The 20,406-nt window shown below is 39.3% G+C and overlaps 2 protein-coding genes across 2 annotated transcripts in view; one reads left to right on the forward strand and one right to left on the reverse strand.

The window, feature by feature from the left end:
- Positions 1–522: 522 nt before the first annotated feature.
- On the forward strand, positions 523–3,522 carry MED28 (mediator complex subunit 28). The gene is made up of 4 exons (XM_080624784.1): positions 523–696; positions 773–839; positions 1,728–1,840; positions 3,207–3,522. The coding sequence occupies exons 1-4, from the start codon at positions 535–537 to the stop codon at positions 3,402–3,404; spliced, it is 540 nt and encodes a 179-aa protein (XP_080480910.1). The 5' UTR covers positions 523–534; the 3' UTR covers positions 3,405–3,522.
- A 2,407-nt stretch (positions 3,523–5,929) lies between these two features.
- Positions 5,930–20,406, reverse strand: part of FAM184B (family with sequence similarity 184 member B) — a gene marked incomplete at its 5' end in the record, with an annotated part of 40,373 nt that continues 25,896 nt past the window's right edge. The window contains 8 exons of the mRNA XM_080632465.1: positions 5,930–6,072; positions 7,531–7,733; positions 8,420–8,524; positions 8,705–8,822; positions 13,245–13,429; positions 13,834–13,946; positions 15,151–15,304; positions 16,498–16,710. Coding sequence (XP_080488591.1) covers positions 5,982–6,072; positions 7,531–7,733; positions 8,420–8,524; positions 8,705–8,822; positions 13,245–13,429; positions 13,834–13,946; positions 15,151–15,304; positions 16,498–16,710 — 1,182 coding nt within the window. The 3' untranslated portion in view covers positions 5,930–5,981. The remainder of the gene's footprint in view (positions 6,073–7,530; positions 7,734–8,419; positions 8,525–8,704; positions 8,823–13,244; positions 13,430–13,833; positions 13,947–15,150; positions 15,305–16,497; positions 16,711–20,406) is intronic.

The raw sequence follows: 20,406 nt of genomic DNA on the forward strand, positions 1-20,406 counted from the left end.
GGGTAGAAATGGTGGGCTGTTGAAATTGGTGTGGCTATCCTGGCTTCAGGGCTAAAGTATGTAATGAGTCTTAAGCAAGTGCCAACACAAGTGTATATTGTAATTGTTTTACAAAAGCTAATGATTGCAGGTTAGTATTTGGTGTTCATCTTGCATGATTTCTGTCATTCTGCTGCTTCCCTTCTATTGGTGTGAGCCTGGGAGGCTCCAAGCAGGGATGGTACTCCCAGAATCAGTTCAAACGTTGAAGAACACTTAGCAATTAGCACGGGAAGAGATGTGTTCTTGAGAATTTGGTGGTAACTGTTGTAAAACGCTGGTGTGCAGTAGGTGCTGAAGGGGTGCTTACCGGGCTGGGGTCTGGGAGGAGCGGCCGGCAGAGGCTGGAGAAGCAGTGTCCCGCTGCGAAGCACTTCACTGCTTCTCTTTGCTGTGTGACGCGCTCCACGCTGAGGTACCGGCTCTAGATGCTGCGGCGGGGCGGGACCCGCCCGTGGCTGCCGCCCCTCTGCGCAGGCGCGGCTGCGCTGAGCCATGGCGGGCTCGCTGAGCGGCATGTTTAGTAACCAGCCTCCGGGGCCGCCGCCACCCCCGGGACCTCCCGGCGGGCCCGGCCCGGCAGGCCTCATCCCGCCTCCGACGGGGCCGCGCAATCCCAACAACACGCTGGTGGACGAGCTGGAAGCGTCCTTCGAGGTGTGTGGGCCGGGCTGGGGTTGGTCGCGGGTGGGCGCTGTTCTCCTACTTACTTCTGCGTTTCCGCCTTCCGCAGGCCTGCTTCGCCTCGCTGGTGAGCCAGGACTACGTGAACGGCACGGACCAGGAGGAGATCCGCACCGGTGAGGCCCCGGGGCTGTGGGTGTCCAGCGGTCGGGCTGGGCTTAATCCTCGGAGGCTTTCGGGCGGTGCCGAGGTGCTGCGCTTGGCTGCTCGGAAGCCCTGGATACGCCACAGTTTAGTTGTGCGGGGCTGGAATACCGAGGGGCACGGCTGGGGCTGACTAAGGCTTTTTACAAAGCTTTGCAGGTGCATTTGGGCTTTGCCGGGAGTCTGTGTGTGCGCCTTGTCGTTTGAGGCCGAAGAGGTTTAAAAACTCAGGTGTTACCTTTTTTTGAACGGTGACTGACATAATTTTGGGTTGCTCGCTCCTGGAATCCTGTGTTCAGTTCTGGGCCCCTCACGACAAGACAGAAACTGAGGTGCTGGAGCAAGTCTGGGGAAGGGCAACAAAGCTGGGGAAGGGCCTGGAGCACAAGTGTGATGAGGAGCTGCTGAAGGACCGGAGGCTTTTCTGGAGAGAAGGAGCCTCAGGGGCAACCTTTTCTCTTTCTACACAGTTACCTGAATGGAGTGAGGTGGATGTTGGTCTCTTCTCTCAAGTAACAAGTCATAGAACAAGAAGAAATGGCCTCAAGCTGTGCCATATTTGAGAACCTTTCATTGAGGCTGAAATGATTTCTTTATTCTACCACGTTTCACAAATTATTTTATCACTCTTTGTCATTGTCAAAAATGTACTAAAACTTGGAAAAATTTGCTGCCTTTTTTGAGAGAAGTTCTGAATGCTTGCAGAGCAGTGTTTTATACAGAGATTTAAGGCACATCCTGGGTTTAGAAATATGTCATTTTAGTAAATCTTCAGATTTTCTTTCTAGAAAATACTATGAAAAGTGTTTAATAGTTGTTTTCTTGGAATCTGATCTTTCTATTTTGTTCCTTTATTTTAGGTGTTGATCAATGCATCCAGAAATTTCTAGATGTTGCAAGACAAACTGAATGCTTTTTCCTACAAAAAAGACTGCAGCTATCAGTCCAGAAACCGGAGCAAGTCATTAAAGAGGTATGTTTAAATTGATTACCTGTGTTGTGCTAGATCAGGTAAGCTGTGCACCGGTACAGTGAGTCACCTTGTTCACTTGAATTTTGGGTTTCTCAGTGTGAGAAACCTCAGCAAGTTTGCCAACGACACCAAGCTGTGTGGTTCAGTTGATACTCTGGAGGGAAGGGATGCCATCCAGAGGGACCTTGACACGCCTGTGAGGTGGGCTGAAGCCAACCTTATGAAGTTTAACCATGCCAAGTGCAAGGACCTACACCTGGGTCAGAGCAATCCCAGGCACAGCTAAAGGTTGGACAAAGAAGAGATTCAGAGCAGCCCTGTGGAGAAGGACTTGGGGATGTTGGTCAATGAGAAAATGAACATGAGCGGGCTTCAGTGTGCGCTCGCAGCCCAGAAAGCCAACCGTATCCTGGGCTGCATCAAAAGCAGCGTGACCAGCAGGTTGAAGGAGGTGATCCTGCCCCTCTACTCTGCTCTCGTGAGACCTCACTTGGAGTATTGTGTGCAGTTCTGGTGTCCTCAACATAAAAAGGACATGGAACTGCTGGAACAAGTCCAGAGGAGGGCCATGAGGATGATCAGGGGACTGGAGCACCTCCCGTATGAAGATAGGCTGAGAAAGTTGGGGCTGTTCAGCCTGGAGAAGAGAAGGCTGCGTGGAGACCTCATAGCAGCCTTCCAGTATCTGAAGGGGGGCTATAGAGATGCTGGGAAGGGACTATTCATTAGGGACTGTAGCGACAGGACAAGGGGTAACGGGTTAAAACTTAAACAGGGGAAGTTTAGATTGGATGTAAGGAAGAAATTCTTTACTGTGAGGGTGGTGAGGCACTGGAATGGGTTGCCCAGGGAGGTTGTGAATGCTCCATCCCTGGCGGTGTTCAAGTCCAGGTTGGATGAGGCCTTGGGTGGCATGGTTTAGTGTGAGGTGTCCCTGCCCGTGGCAGGGGGGTTGGAACTTGATGATCTTAAGGTCATTTCCAGTCCTAACTATTCTATGATTCTATGATGCTGTATCTTAAGTTGTAGAACCAGACCATTAATATGGCTCTCACCATGAACCTGAAGAAGCTAGATGCCTGCTGCACTGTGGGGTGTTGCAACATGGCTGACAGGTTTCATGGGAAGAAACAAACCAGTTAGTTAAATTTTGCTGGGAGTAATGATCTCTGAAACATGTGACCAAGGGGAGCAGAACTAGTGCATGAACAGCATTTTTCCTCTGTTTCATTAGACACTTCTCATTGTTAGAATCCCTGTAAGATCAGCTTGAAAACTCAAGCTAAAACAATTACATGTTCTTTATGTGAGGTGGTTTTTCTTCTGAAGACCGTCTATTTACTAACATGCATTTTTTCATTTCTAGGATGTTTCAGAATTAAGAAATGAATTGCAGAGGAAAGAAGCGTTAATTCAGAAGCATTTGGGTAAACTGCGACACTGGCAGCAGGTCCTGGAAGATATTAGTGTACAGCACAAAAAGCCTGCAGAAATGCCTCAGGGTCCATTAGCTTACCTAGAACAAGCATCTGCCAACATTCCTGCTCCAATGAAGCAAACGTGATCTTACATATCTGAGTATTTTCAACAGTGCAAAGCAGTGGTGGTGTTCTTACTTTGTATGCTTTTTGTATAATGGAATTTGTACTAAAAATATAAAAAGTTAAGAGAGTTAAGTGGAATAAATTACCGTTTTGTTTGGTTTTTTTTTTCCCAAAAACGTATGGATTGGTTTTCTGTTTCAAAGGAAAATAGGCAGAGTTGCTATTCAGGGTGCTTTCTGGCAGAAGTGTGTTTTTCCAGAATGCATCCTGTTCCTTCTAGAAAGGATAGCCCCTAACTGCGTCTTTGCTGGTGTGCTGAAAAGACTTGCCCAGATTACTGTTTGGTTCAGCTGGAAGATTTTAATGTTTTGTGATGCAGTGATTATCTGTAAGTACCACTGTAGAAGCACCCTTAAGATTGTCTGTATCTAGGTCAGATCAAGAGTGTACCTTTTGACATGGATTGTCCATCTCTGCTGGACTTTTGCTCAAGTCATGAAGGGATTTTGGGATATATAAGTTTGATTCTTACAGTATGAAATGGAACTGCAAAATGCACCCTGGGGGAGTATGTAGTGCAGGCCAAATGTTGCTGGTGTTCTGTCTTGTCAGGCTGGTGTAGAGATGGTCCACAATACCTACCCCCAAAATAAAGGTCACTCATTGTGGTTGTTGGGTCATCAGTTCTGTCCAGTCTACAGAATTGGCTGTTACTGTGATGCACTATTTAATAACCAAAATGTAGCCCAAACCACATTTTTGGAGATAGAAATAGCAAAAGAGTTCTGACTCTATTACTAGGCAACAAGCTTCATTCCTCCACATAGCCAGAAAAGGCACTTTCTAAGCTCGCTTTTTTGGTGGGGACAGGTAACTATTGTAACGCTGGAAATTAGAGTTAGTAATTGTGCACTGAGCTTTCCAGTGTGCTTTAAAAGTATTTGGGGCAGAGTGGATGAAAATTCTAACCAAAAAACTTAGCCCTATGCATTTCTGATCCTCAGAAACACCCCGGTACTCCTGGGTGTTACTATATACCCGTCTATCCCCTTCTTGATTACATGTATAAAAAGTGTCTTTTTGAAAAATCTAATGCCAAAGTCTCCTTCCAAACCAAGCAGTTCATCTTGGGGAAAAAATCCTAGACACTGGCATGAAAGCATTGGTCTAGGATTGGTAGAAGCATTCTGCCCTTCTGGCACCTTTTCACCACCACTGAAGTGCAGTGAGTGTTTTGTAGTGCTTACATCTGCTGGTTCACTTCTTGCTGGCTGTTTGCTGTAAGAAGAGGTTAGGCTGGAGGTGTCCCTTATTGCACATGTGAAATTTGTTACACATAGACTGGTTTGGGTTGGGTTGAAAAGGACCTTAAGATCACCTAGTTCCAACCCCTCTGCCATGGCAGGGACATCTCACCCTAGACCATGTCACCCAAAGCTCTGTCCAGCCTGGCCTTGAACACTGCCACGGATGGAGCATTTACCGCTTCTTTGGGCAGCCTGTTCCAGTGCCTCATCACCCTCACAGTAAAGAATTTCTTCCTTATATCTAACCTGAGCTTCCCCTGTTTTAGTTTAAACCCATTTCCCCTTGTCTTAATGCTACATAGCTGGGGCCTGCTAGCTGAAATGAAATGGGGATTCAAATTATACAGCTGTTGAGGATGAACAGTCCTATCATGAACACTAGCCTGCTGTGTGCACAGTTTCCTGCCAGAGGGTTAATATCTTCATTTCTTCTTCCCTCCCGGTAATGAGTTAGCTGGATGACCTGACACATGTACTCATTCACCTGCTCTGCATTTACATGGACATAAGAACAGTATTGAGACAAAATATACAAGTACACAGTGCCCATAAATCTGGAACTCTTGAGTGTTTCAGTCTCACATTTCAGCATAACATAGCACTCTTGCAAAGCAGAAATTGATGATTTACAAGCAAGTTTTAATGTTCATACTTACATATTATCCTAATTTGTCAGGCTAATACAAGTATTGAAGTGCAACAGGAACATTACTTTGCAATGCTGACTATACAAAAGAGTGTATTAAACAAACCTGAAAGTATTTCTGTAATAATATATTATAGCCTGCTATAAACATGCTATTCTTGGAGGCATACCACATGCTGTACAGATTAAAATAAATGTAACAAAAACCTATTAAAAACTTGGAAAATGACATTATTATATACAGAAATTATTTTAAACAGCTGATGAAGCAAATGTACAAATCTACAGAAATCACTTAGAGAAGTAAGATCTTTTTTCAGCTGGAGCGATATTGACAGGACGTATCAGAGACAAAACTGCATATTGAATCTAACAATGGAGTGGTATAGTCTCCTGCTTAGAAGTCTGTCCATGTAACAGTATCCACAATTTTCCTATTGCTTCTTTTTTCACAATGGTTGTTACAAAACTACACTTTTCTGAAATCCATGCCTGTAACTCCATAGCAATTAGCTGTAAGAGTGCAGTTGTTCTTAATTATTTATTTGGAAATTACTTTTCTGTTTTTCCTAAACCATGTATTGGATCATTATTCCCTAAAAGAAAACAGGAGCAGCTTTTCTAGTAATTCTGAGAAGTATGCTTTAAAAGGAAAAATATTTAGTAAACCATTCTTGATGCTGAGGGTCTTGTTTTTGGTCATCTTTGGTTTGTGGTAGTTCACTGCCATGTGCCCTGTGCAAACAAATAAGCATTAGCATCACTTACTTACAGTCTTACCAATATCTAATATTTTTTTCCTGGAAAAACTCAGGATGCTATGAATAGACCTGTGCTCACATGAACCGGATGAGACCAAAAGGTGCCAGCTACAATTTCTATTGGGATCTCTCCTAGCTAAGTAACTGGGCTAATATCACTGGTAGTAACATGAAGGAAAACGTGCAGCAGAGCTGAACAGCTATGGAGAAATGTTTGAATATAATTCTTGATAGCTCAAAAAAAAAAAACAAAAACAAAAAAAGGATGCTTTAGAATAGGAAGTCTTGAAATTCAGAAGCTGGCAGCTGCAATTCACGCTTGGAAATGTGAAATACAAGTTCTGCATTAAAAATATTGGGCAGAAGTTTTATTAGTAACTGAAAGATTGAATATTAGTTGGCCTTGATAATCCTATTCCATAGTCCCTCATTTTTCAGCATTCAGGATTCTTTTTTAACATTTATATTAATTTTGCTTAGTTTATAGAAACAAATACGACTTCACTTATGATGGATTCATTAAGAGTAAGGAAGTAACCTCCCTGTATGTTCCCCTTTAAAATACAAATCTGATTTGCCTTGGCAGTCATCTGGCATGACACAGAATGCTTTTATCATTAAGATGTAGGAATTGCCAAACTGGATCCAAGCCTGTATCTCAGGTTATTGTCTTTGGCAGCAATCAGCACCATCTGCCTTCAAAGAAAGGACTCTCTAGCACACAATTTACAGGATAACTATCTCCACTAAGAAAGAGGTGGGAAAGCTGGCTTTGTCCTGAAGTGTAGTGGTAGGGTTTCCTGTAGTGTTAACCACATATATTTTTAACTATTTCTTGAAGAGATAGTTCGGTTATGTTTATAAAACACTGAACATTGTTTAAATAACATCTCATAAATTTGAAGAAAAATTCAAGCTTTTCAGAGAAAACCCACCAAACCAAGAGGCTTTTAGTTAAGTATCTGCTAATACGTTTTTAAATGTCTAAACCCTTTGCCAAATTATTAGCCTAGATTCATTCAAATATCTCCTAAAATAAAAATATGCCATCTACATCTGCAAGTGTAAAAGCAAGGAAACAAAAGTAAGAAGGAAAACACGTCCTTAACAGAACCACTGATACATGCCTGAAAATTTTAAACAGCCATGCTCACTATTAGCTATGTTCTTGGTTAAATACATGCAGCTCCTCTCTTTTTCTGTACTAGAAGCCGTTGCAAGCATAAGCTTTGCTGGGCAGTGGTTATAACCTATATCTGCAGTGAAGTTCTGGGTCTGTCTGCAGAGAATTGAACACGTGGAGTTCACTGCATGATGGGAACCTTAGATCATCGTTATTTCCAAATGTCTAATATGTTTGAATTGCCTATAAGATTCTGAATACAGGATATTCATTTGTCATCTTACAAGTCACTGCAAAATGGACAAATACCTTGTGGCAGCACTGCTGTCTGAGGACTGTGCTGATGGAAAGCCCACCCTGAGGCAGCCAGGACTCCGGTCTAAGCTTGTAGATTTTGTTATTTGAGGAGCACTTCTTTTTGATCTCAGGTCACAGCTCAAAAAGCTCTTTGCGTAGGAAGATAAATTCGGCACACTGACAACACGACTGGGCACCTCAATTGTTTTCTTCTTCTGTTTTGTATTGTGACAGAAAGCTTCATTACACACACAGGCCTTTTTACACTTTATACTATAAAACCTCAACAATACCTCATTCCGAGATTCCTTGAGAGGAGCACCCAAAAATGAATATTTCCGTCTTTTTCTGTAGGCATTTAAAATAAATTTTCAGAGCATGCTGTGAGGGTCCACAAATTAAGTAGTCTAATGAAAACTTATGTACTTGATGGTTTAGATAGCTTTGCAGAGCTCAGTTAGGTGCTTTCCACCAACTTGTCCTACCTTCTTTCCATGACTACTTATAGATGGTATCATACAGAAGGTCTGGAATGACAAAGTGCAAATCCTGGGCAGCCAAAACACAATTAATAATTTTCTTTGATGCATGCAATATCCAAAATAGCAACTCCCAAAGCTGCAAGCAGCTCCCAAAGCTCCAAGCAATGGCTGTGCTTATCCCAGCAGAAGACTGATGGCCTTGGAGTTCTAGTGTTTTATATTTGCTTAAACACTTTGTGCATATATACTCCTCCTGAGTTTATGTTATACTCAGAACCTGACTGTAGGCTGGCTTACTGGAATTCTATTGAATAACAGTACTATAAAAAATTAATAGGACCTTTATTATCCTGATTATCTGTAGGATTTGTGTAACAATAAAACATGATTTGCAATTTTAATTGCATTGCCCATCTTACCTTCATGGAAGGAGTTGAGTATCCTGTATTAGGGTTGAAAGAAAATGATCGATTCCTGTAAGATTCATTGTTGGCTAAATGTGAACGCTGACATTTTGTTCCTTCCTGAGAAGAGAGGAAGTTATATGTATGGAAACATCCATTTGTTGGAAGTTGAAATGGAAACATGCATTTGTCAAAATATTCCAGAACAGAAAGTATGAGTCTGAAGCAATGAGTGACACACTGAAGAGAGCCTTCCAACAGATTGCAAAATATGTATGTACATATAAAAGGAATTCTTACTGCCAACTGCTTAATAATCTCTTCTTTCTCACTTAATTTGTCTTGCAGACAGCTTATAAGGTGTGCATCTTCTGATCTGGACTCCCACTTTCTTGTCTTTTCTTCTAATTCTTTAAGTCTGTACCAAAGAAAACGCAGGCCAGAAAAAACTTCCTCAGACCAGGTTCAAGAGATACCCGAGCTGTACTCTGCTCTAAATTTCAAGCCTAAAACACAGGGACATAGTTAGGCTTTTCTGATAAAACAGCATCGTTAAAAAATGGGTGCCTGAACATGGATTATACTTAAGAATGTTATGGAGCTCTAAAATAAACTGCCACCAGAATTAACCCACAACACCTCTGAGGGTTTGAAGTCCAGCCCCTAGTGTAAAATACTAACAAGCTTGCACATCCCATTGCTGGTCTAGTTTCTTAAAGAAACAAATCTGTGCAGCAGTATCTATGCATGTCTGTGTTCATCTGTCCTCCTTTCTGACCCAACAACTTCAGAATCGACAGGCTAATTCCAACCATATTTGATAAAGGCTTCATAAATACTCAATTCCTATACCTTCGCTAAAAGAGAGGCTTAGATATACGTGCTGCGTTAATGAGCTTTCTAAGCCAAAACCTGTAGTGAGTTCAGCTCTATAAATGCCTTCATCAGTGGAAAAGAATCAAGCTAGAACTTATGCCTTCTTAGACATAGTGTAGAAACACATTTGATGGATCCATGGGAAAACAAATCACTATTTCATCAGCCAAGTTCGTGAAATTCACCTGCCGTACTGCAGTGTATTACCGAATACAGACAACCATCTAGCGGGTTTTTTTTGAAGATGAACATTTTTGAGATGTCTTATACTCTTAGTTAGTGTCTTACACTCTTTAGTTAGTATATCTCAGAGTTCAGATAAAAAGATAAATCACATCTAAATGTTTTGCAACCTGCTTAAATGCATAGGTCTCTGTTCTGGACTTATGCTGTACACTTGTGATAAGAGAAAAGGACAAGGGATAGATACATAATTAATATATGTATTATAATAACAGGGATTATTTCTGAGTGGCCTCTCCTGCACACCTCTCCTGAAGCACTATAGGACTACTTAACTTCACAGGGGGTTGCAAAGTGCATTTATTTACATGAGCTTTTGGGGGCTGTCCTGGGAAATTTGCAGGGGAGTAAGAATGAGCAAGAGCTTAACTACAAGGATGCTGCTCTGATGAACAAAATTAAGTACAAGGTCATGGATCAAGGCCTCTGGTATCATCTGTGACAAAGATGATTTTATACTTCATGAAATTGCAAGATGCTAAGTGCAGGCTTTAATTTAGCACTGTAAAACTTTATGTATACTGCTTTACATTAAACAATATCCAGAGTTTATCACAATATATTTGGATCTTTTTGTGCTTGCAAAGGAAATACCTATACACTTCTATTTCAGTGCTTATAATATTCTACCTATGAGTAATAACAAAAATATACATTCTGAGTATAATAATTTCAAACAGAACTCTTTACCAGTATGAGCCAGATTTTATTTAAATGACTTACTCAGTTTCTAAGGAGAAAATCTTTGCTTGGAGATGTGCCTGAGCGCTGCTGAAATCAGATAATATGCTTTCAATTTCCTTCCGGTGATCTTGTTTCAGTATGTCCAGTTCTTTTTTATGCTTGATATTGAGGTCTTCTACGAGTAGCCTTTTATTGGTATTAAAATATGTTTAAATTCTCACATTTTCAATACTAGTTTATTATCACTCATCAAAGCATGCAGTTTTGAGGTCTTTTATTGACTACAGAGGGTAGTTAGCTGGGTGCAGCTCTACGTTTCAGCTTACTGATTTGACCTTGACACTTCAGTTGCAATCTGAAGCAGAACCACATTAACATTGAGGAAGAGGAAATTTATTTGGAGAAGTATTTGACCTTCAGCCTTCAGGAAATTGGGGGTCTAGTCTGTACAATGATGCTATTGATATGCTCTCTATGGTTCATTTGTACACCAGTCTTAATGGTCAAACATGACAGTGAAGTATCATAGGAACTCACTTGTATTAAGCAAAATTATTCTGAAACCACTGGGATTTTAACCTGAAGGTCTGATGCTGTGTTTCATCACATTGTGGCACCAGAAACATTTAATATTACCTACCACCATCCTAAAAATATTATATATTTTTAAAGGGAAGGGAAGAAATGTTCTAACAATATATTTTGAAAGATATTGCTTATATAACTAACACCATCAACTGAAAATTAAAAAATGCCTCACATTTTTTTAAACCTAGCTATAACATTGCTTTCTCCTACTGACTCTAAAATCAGTATTGGAGGGTTATTTTTAACTTGCTGCCTTCCGTTTGCTAGTGTTCTGTTAAACCTTGGAGAAACTTTTTCATTGTCTTAATGAAAAGCCCATGTTCTGTTACTCAATGATTGAAACAGAGATGTCAGACTCAGCAGGTTAACTGCTGTATTTTTCAGAAAAGATATTCAGTTTACCTTTTTTTTTTTCATGTATTTCTAAGCCCCTTTCATGCTTCAGGAAAGGCCAAAAGGCCCGTGAAAGGTTTCTGCTTTTGAAATTAGGGCACAGCCATCAAAGTGATTGATTTAGCACTTGGCACAAAATAAGAAGCAGAAGAGTAAGAATAAATGGGAGCAGAATCCTTGAAATACATCTTCAGGAGCAGAATAAAAGCTTTGCTTCAGAATAGCCGTTCTGGGACTTGTCCTCTTTTCTCATAAAAAAACCCTTTGTCTGCTCACATACTAATTCTTGTAAAAGGTTTCTGTACTGGAGGTGAAAGTCACACAATTTAAGAGAATGGAAATGGGAAGGACAACTTCATCAGATTACTGGTTTCACTTACTCAGGAACTGTAGGAATAGTAATTTTAAATAACTGATTCTAAAAATTTGGCACATGCAAATAACAAGCCACTCTCAGCTTTCAGAACAGAAACAATTAGCATGAGACAAGGTCACTGTTTGTTAAAGTAAGAGTAAAAGGCTGTAATTTATATGCACTCACCAATTTAACTATTCTACAAAAATTATTGGTCCTGCAAAAGCAAAACAAGAGCTGCAAGTTAATACTACAGGTCTTCCATGGGTTAATTTTAGCCTGCACCAGATGCCTAGGCCCATTCCAGCTCTTGGGTTCTGCCTCCTGTTATTTGAAGGATTTCAACTTATATAATTTCCATTAATGCTTTCTTCCCAAATGCTTACTGTAGTAGAGCTACACCATTTATCCCCTGTTAAGATTATCCTCCAGCCCAGCAGCTTTAGCATTTGAGGCCTTTTAGACCTCATCGCTGACATGTGAATAATTCTTCTCTTCATGAACAGAAGCTCTAAATTCCTTTAAGGTAGCTGGAGGGCACTGATGAAACTCTCTGGTTTGCAATCCTTTCTGTTGATCTTGCTTCAAAAGCTTGAAATGAAAGTCACTTTCAAGTAACTCTCCAAAGAGTCCAAAGGAAAAAGAAAATTCTTTCTCATGTCTTTCTCATTCTTTAAATATCTGCTGACTGGTAGACAGCAACAGAATTACTCTGACCACTCTGACAGTCTGCCAAGAGACACTCAATCCCTTGAGTGCTTTTCTTTCGACTATATAGGACATCATTTTAAAGATTCCTTTAAGGGTATACTCTATACTCTTCAGAAATACTTTTACATATACAGCTTGAGTAGTTATTGGCATACATTCTATACCACTGAAGAAATGAACTAAAAGATAGCCATTTACCAGATATCTTAATCTCTCTGCAAAGAGAATGTGTTAAGTATGATAATAAAGAAATTCCAAAGGATCCAGCAGCCATACAAATGCACTGGACAGTGAATCCAGTCTTGTCCCCTGGATAAAAAGTATGTCCTGCACTTTTTAAGTAGGGAAGACTGCTATTACTGCACTATGCAACACATGCTCTGAGCCTGTGGCTACATTAGGAGGACACACTCCACGTTCTACAAGACAGTAAAGACTACAAGTCAGCTTCATCTCCCTGTGCCCTGACGCCATATTACAGCTTCAGGCTTTCACAAGTCCAGAGGCACTGTCAGTCTGTTATCTCTGCCCTTACTCCCCCAAAGCTAAGTCTTACAGACTACAGATGGCATTCTCAAGTGTCCCCTCTAGAGTTAACTACCCATTGGTTTCAGGTACAAAGTGTACATATAAAAAAATTGATCTTGATTCTCAGAGACTGACATATTTTTTTAGTAGCTCTTGGGTGAATTTGGGATTTGTTTATGTCTTCCAGTGCCTTTCAATGGCTGACATTACACAGATTTTCCCAGGTCACACTTGCGGGCTACACTGGATGTATTTCTCTGTGATACATAATAAACAATTAGTTCCAATGCTTTTATTATGGCTGGAGAGAAGTGTGAAATGAACTGCTTTTACAAAATTCCTAACCTCTATAATTAGCACTTCAGAAAGGATTCTGACACTCATCACATTTAGAACACCTCTGACACTGGCATCATTATTTAATCTCTAGATAGCACTGTAAAATGTGAGTTTAAGGCAAACCTTCTGTGCTGTTTCCCACTATCCTGGACCTGTGCAGCTTCTTTCTTCTGGGACTTCAACTCAGCACTGAGTAGCTCCATTGTGCTCTTCAAAAGTAAATTCTCATTCTTGAGTTCAGAAATTTCACTCTGACATTTTTCCAGTTCCTCATGGAGAGATCTGATCTGGCTCTGGCTACTTCCTTCCTGAGAAAAAGGCCAAATTTTGTTATTCACAGCCTCTAATTATTTAACATGACGATCTCGCTGGAATTGTGTGCACTGAATTTTTGTGAACTGAGTTTTCAGTTCTATGTACAAGACAAAATATATGATCAAAACTTCTTGAACATATTTTACTAAATATAAAATTTTACTGTAACATTATATGTAACATTTACTTGTGTTGTAGATTCTGATCTTTAAACTGGAAAAAAGCCTGGCCATAGGGAAAAGCTGGTAAACAATTTTGAAGTGGGACATAAGGGAAGGAAAACCATTCAATTTCTGTAAAAGACTCTGTACACTTTTATTATCTCTGAAGAGAGAAATTTGATACTACTGCTTTCGCAAAACGCAACATGGCAATGAAGTAGGAACTGAATTCTTGCCTGTTGCTTCTTCAGTGTCCTCACACTCCTCAGTTCCATTTGGAGTTCTTCTATTTGTTTCCTGAGGTTAGTGCACAATGTCTGTTGCTCAGAGAGTTCCATCCTTAGAGATCCTGGTAACAATCAGACAACAATCATTCAGGCAGTCCGAGGCCAGCTGGATGGGGAAGGTAGATACAGACAATGTAGATGGAAACATTAATACATTACATTTTGCTTTGTTCCTCAACTCCTTCACCATTAAGTATGATGGCCTTCTATTACTAGAGAGGTCATTCAGGTAAGCTATAGTAAGATGATATGGAGCTACCACAGCAGTGATTCAACATCAGAATCAGAGGTGATTCTGTGGTAGTTGTTTTACAGACTAAATCATTATAACTGGCTTCTTCTGACCTTGAATTTTACTGGAGCACCCTTGAGCTTCCCTGTTAAGTCCATTGGTGCTTTAGAAAAGGCCATAAGGCAGACTGAGGAGAGCTCTGATTGTGTTAAAGAAGTACAATACTTATGTAAGCAGAACTGTCATATACTACAACCTTTGTGTATATCCAGTACAAGTTTTGGAATGGATCAAGTACAAGTTCTCTCTCTCTATTGTCTCCTTGCAATTTTTCTTGAGGAACAGAATTTATCTATTGAACATATAAACTTCAGAGAGCAACACATCTTTCTAGCAAATTTGAATTATTGGCAACAAAGCTCCAAATAACAAGATAATCAGTTTTTAAAAGTTAAATTAAACAAATCTAAAATTTAATTTAAAATAAAATTTAAAAATTAAAGTACTTTCAAATTATTCTGTCTTTAATTAAAACCCCCTTTTATATGTGAGATTTAATAACCTGAGCTTAAACCTGGAGATATTATAGGTACTTCTAGTGCAGTGTTCTGATTAGTTCTGAACAGTTTAGGGAACTTTCTATGCTGACTGAACAATATGTACAGACCAACTAATATCCATTGCTGAATTCAACAGAACAGACTTGAACCATGTATAATAAATCTTCACATCATAGAAAAAAGAGTAAAATCATGTCCTCTAACTGCAGTATTACAACTTAACATACCTGATAGTGCATACTTGAAACGTTGTACACCATACTACTCTCTCAGCAACATCCTGTTGCTGACAGTTGAGAGCCAGGTTAACAAAGGCTATTAAGTTTTTATTGCTGAAATTGCAGGGTATGAAAAAGGAGAATCACAAACACCTGAGTTCCCAGAAGACGGGAAAGAAAATGAATGGGAGAAAAGTCAGTGCTTCTCAGTGTATAATCAAACAGTAAGAGCTGTGCATGACATGAGACATTATACCTAGCAACACAGTTTGCTGCTTCTGTATCTCCTCGAGTTCATCATGTAATTCTTTCTTTGCCTTCTCTTCCAAGGTTTGTATTTCCAGCCTATGAGACTGATGTTGGCTCTTGAAAGTCTCATTAAATTCCTTTTTCAAACGTTCTTCCGCCTCCTGTAAGCAAAAGCATCCCCAAAAACAAAATATTTGGAGCCTATTTATCATCTTGTTTTACTTGTATTGCCAGAATGAATCTGGTCTTTCATTGTAAAACTTTTATTTTTATCACCACTTTACATGACACTTCTTCAACACAAGGCTAAAAATGTGCTAAAGTTTAAAAATCACACTTTATAGGTACAAGAGAAATTATCCACATACTATCTATTAGTTGTTTATCTTTGCACTATTTGACATTAGAAAGATGTTTTATTATTCAACATACAAAGCCTCCTAGATTTGACCGGTATGTTATTACTTATCACAGAGCGTCAGATCCTTCCTTGTATCATTCTTGCCCCTGCTGTTAGAAGTGCTGCTGATACACTGTAAATGATGGAACAGTTGCTCGGTAGTGGCTCTGAAAGCAAACTCCTATCCTCAGTTTCATTTTTACCAACTTACTGCTTTCAGCTTGGTTTTGTTAAGTTGGGAATTTATCCTGAATATATAAAGAAGATATAAATTCTACTTGAGGTGGTTTTACTATGCATGCTTTATGCAGAGGTTTTTCCTAAGGTGTGCAATATCAACAGAGACATCTGAACTCTATGTCAAAATCACACTAACATTTTTAAAGTTGCCTTTTTTTCCCCTCAAACTGCAACATTGTTTAGAATCTTAATATATTGCATTAACATTTTGTCACTGAAATAAATCCAACTGAACCTTTAAAAGAGTTGGTTATCCACTTACAGAATTATTTCTTGAAGGTAGGTAAGTCAAGACACATCATTATATGTATCTATTATACTTTTAAAGGATTTATGTATAAATTAATAATGGATGAAAAACAATAAGACTGAGTCCTGTTAATAATACACTTAGGAATTTCCTCGTATTTCTGAAGCAAGAGCACAGCTACAGGAGCTTGTATTAACTGCAGCCTAACTAGAGAGATTAGGCTATATCATTTTATGAAATTCTTTCATTCACACTGTGATCTAAGTTCAGAAGTTAAAATTAAAAGAAACAAAACACCTGAAGAGCATAAGGTTTCAAAATCACAGAATTATTCACTATGTGTAACAACTGCAACCCATTAATAATATAGCTGGAGATAACTGAGTTTTGACAATTGGCTGTAAATAATATGGTTTAGCTCACAAACAAGATTTTATGTTTAGAGTAGGATGACGCAAACTGACCTTGAGTTCCTGATTTTTGCTTTTCTCCAACATTTTTAAGACTTTCTGATGTGATGCCTCCAGCTGCAGTTTAACATTCTGGTTTTCTTTAATGATGTTTTGAAGATCCTGCAAAAGCTTCTCTTTTTCCTTGTTGGACTGTAGACTATGTTTCTGTAGTGACTCCTTGAAATTACTTGCTTGCTGATCTAATATCTGCTTCAGCTGAGCCACCTTCCAGAAGAAGTAAATCAGTAAGACAGGATCAATGGATGCATTCACAATTAAGAGAAATCATGTAACTTTGAGCACATTTCATGTACCCTATGTTTATATAATGTGTTGCTATATGTTCATATGTGTTGCTCTATGAAAAAATAGCAAGATGCTTGTTTCATGCAAAGAGAACTTCTGTCAGTGAAGACTGACATCCCTCTTGCACATACTGCCTCTTGCTCATCAAGTATTTTTCTTAAACTATTTCTTTTCAGATCATCTCCATCTCATCTATACAATCCATAGTTCAACTTGCACAGTACTTATAGCATAAAACAGGAGGCAGGCCTATGGCTATGCTTATTGTCACACTGGAGATGCAACACTGCAGAATCCATTTATATAAAGCAGTAGATTAGAACCAATGGAAACAAGAATTCTGCACATCGCGCTTCAGACTTGGTTTATTTTCTCCCCTCTCTTAGCTTACTTACTAAATACAGTAGACATGTCTAGAATGGCTGACACAAAAATAACAAAAAATACCTGTTTATAAAAATACCTTTGTTTTGGTGGGGAAGGAAGGAGGAGTCTGTTCTCTTTTCTATTTAGTAAACTTATCTCAACTTCCAGCAAAAAAAAATGTATTTGCCCTTCCTCTTAAATTTGCCATTCCAAAGATCATAGCTGCAAAACTCTGAACAACTGCCTTCTGCACAAAAGGAGCATTCATACCATAAGGCCAGTGAGTGTTTTTGCTGCAGTATCTGACTTCCAAGTCACATTTTTTGCTCTGCCATGCCTCCTGCAAAATCTTTATGTCTCTTGCCTTTTTTTTTGGGGAACATGTGAAAGAGGATGGTCTGTTTCAGATTTTTTATATACTTGTACTTTTCAGCCTTAGAGGAACTATGAAAGGAATAAGTTTGTATTCTTAATTTCATGTGACTTTAAGTGATGCAAATGATGTTTCACACATCTGCAAATTGACTACGATAGAGATTACGACCTTTGACTACATCATATTCTTACCTCTACACTAATACATGTTCTTTTTCTGTTCAGTGTTGCCTTGATATTTTTTCCATGCATGCTGTACACAGACTGTTAGCTGAGGAAGCACTGTAGCTTTAGCTGTCTAAATACTTGCTTGTAACATCAACTGCACACGTATACCTTTTGATGCAGCACCACAAAAACTGAAGATTTACTAAGTAGGTCGTCTATATCCTTCCACATTTCATTCTCATAGCACCTTATTTTGTGTGATGTAAAAGGAAAGGAGGCATGATGTGTAAAGCCCTTACTTCTCATTAACTTCATGGCCACAGCTAGCATTGCACTGTTGAAAGGGAGATACTAATGAGCCATACCAGATCTCTCGAAATCCTAGGAATCCTTTCAGATATTGGCTAAATATACTCCAGCTAGCTCTTCCTCACACTGGTTAAGCATGCCGACTCCTCTCCTCCAAAGGATGCATCTTTTCTTTCTCCTGAGGACCTTTTCAATTTCCAGATGGATTGCAGCCTTTATTCAAGTACTTTCTGAGCCTCTACTACTCTTATAGGTTCCCAGCACAGAACTGTGCTCCGTAGGCTACAAATGCTGCAACCCACAGAGCTTGTGTCAGTTCCCAGAATTCCAACTCCTTTCAGACAAAGGACATTGTTTACTTCGGCTTTATAACCACAACCTTCAACTACATTGTACCTCGGCTTGTCTTCACTTCTAGTCCCAATTTCCGCTTTTACTACTTCTTGGCACCTGCTCCCTTCTCTCTAGAATTTATACAAGCCTTTATGTCCCAGTAATAAATCTTAATATTAAAGAAGAAAAATTAATATGAACCTTTTCTTGGAGACACATCTTAGAAAGAATTATTTCTACTTGATCAATTTATCCTATTTTGATTGTTTTTTCTACAGAGCAACTAAATAAGGGCCTGAAAACATTGTAAAAACTTGTTCTATCTCTTAGTTGTCCATAATTTTGGGTAAAAGGTCTGTGTTCACAGAATATCAGATGAAGATGATTTGTTTCTGTGTAAGCACTATTCATGTGAAACACGAACGTTCATGAACTTCATGTGCTGTGGAGATTACTCAAAAGCTGTTACTTTAACACACACAGGTATAATGAGAACTACATAACTCCTTCTAAATCTGTTTTCTGTATCTCTGTAAGCATCTAGCAAGAAAGCTATAAGAAGGCTACTTTTCCATTTTTAAGTAGGTTTCTGGCTACAGAATTGCTGTTCCTATACACAAATCAGTATACTGTGTTCTTTCCTTTTAAATAGTTTGTCCTTCAAATCCACAAGTCAGGTTCCTTTTCTCCAGTCAGTTGCTGGTAGTCATCACTGATCTTGTACTCCAGTTTCCCTCTAATCCCCTTCCAATGGTTTGCTCACAAAGGGCTGTGCTACTATTATAATTAACAAGGATTTCCTTTACTAAATGGGCTAGTGTGCTGTGCTTGAACTTCAAAGTTCCTCGGTTTTATCACAGATGTTTCACATCTGAGATCTACAGCAGTATTTGTAATTTAGACATGACAGAAATCTGCAAGCAGAGATGCTTGATAAAAAACTCTTCAGTAAAGCTACCAGCTTGTGCAATTGACTTCCTCCTGTTCGGTGGCCAAACCCAGCAATTGATCAAACTTCTAGTCAAATAATCCAAAGGAAACAGTTTTGAATATGCACATCAAAATAAAAAAAAAAAGCAAATATTTCCTCCAGATGGAATTCAACATTTTTAAAACTTAAATTACTTTATCATTTGCAAGGAGACAAATGGCTTTATTCACAGCACACAGGGGAAGACAAGATGGCAGCAGCGGTTCTGCTTTGTGTGTGACAGAGAGAGAAAGGAAGCATGGAGGCACGGACAATCCAAGAGAGCAAGAGTACATGCATGTGCATATGAAGGTAACCAGGACATTTATTCAAGTGATGAAAGCCTAGATTGTTCAATGATAACTTAATATACAAGTGAAGAAGTGGCAACAGGGACACACTGTAGCTCACCCTATTTTATCCTATAGCCCAGTGTCAAGGGGACTCTTTAAATGGCGAGAAATCTGACAGAAGTTAAAAACAAACAAGCCAAGCCCAGGTCTCCCACACATCCTGGGAATGTTAGGTTGACAGATAAGAAGAAAACAAACATTCCTTCACCTAGTTTTCTGTGAACCAAGTTTTTTACTGGGCCAGAAAATGAAAGATTAGTTTCACCACTTCTTCAGCAATTCCAAACCAACATGGTACATTCAAATTTCACTGATGTTATCCAACTAATTTGAGCTAGCAGATTTGAAAAAGGACCTAGCTTTAGCTGCCCCAAACTATGTTAACTAATCATCCAGTCATTTCTTGGCTTCTTTCATTGCATCATCCAATTAAACGCAAAGAAAGCTGTCTGACAAAACTAGTGAAGAATAATTGCTAAATATTATTCTTGATGAAAAAAATTATTTGTCTTTAATTTCTCCATATGATGGAATCTATTTGCAGTCTGGATACACTCCAAAACCAGGCAAATGCCAGAGCCGCTTGCCAATATCTTTGTTTCCAGAGCTGCTGCAATTTTTATTCTTTCTTTGAAAAATAAGTTGTAAACTATATGATCTAACCAAAGGGGCACTTTGCCTTCTGGGTACAGGTAAAAACATTTACTTTGTCTTAACACCTATCAAACTCAAGCCAACATT

The sequence above is a fragment of the Psittacula echo genome (genome assembly GCF_963264785.1).
Source record: "Psittacula echo genome assembly, chromosome: 1".
Lineage (NCBI taxonomy): Eukaryota > Metazoa > Chordata > Aves > Psittaciformes > Psittacidae > Psittacula > Psittacula echo.

Bases quoted from the DNA above. Each gene is read 5' to 3' on its own strand.
- MED28 (XM_080624784.1), top strand. From the start codon at position 535: ATGGCGGGCTCGCTGAGCGGCATGTTTAGTAACCAGCCTCCGGGGCCG. The intron at 840-1,727 runs GTGAGGCCCCGG...CCTTTATTTTAG, and splicing joins CCAGGAGGAGATCCGCACCG to GTGTTGATCAATGCATCCAG. The intron at 1,841-3,206 runs GTATGTTTAAAT...TTTCATTTCTAG, and splicing joins CGGAGCAAGTCATTAAAGAG to GATGTTTCAGAATTAAGAAA.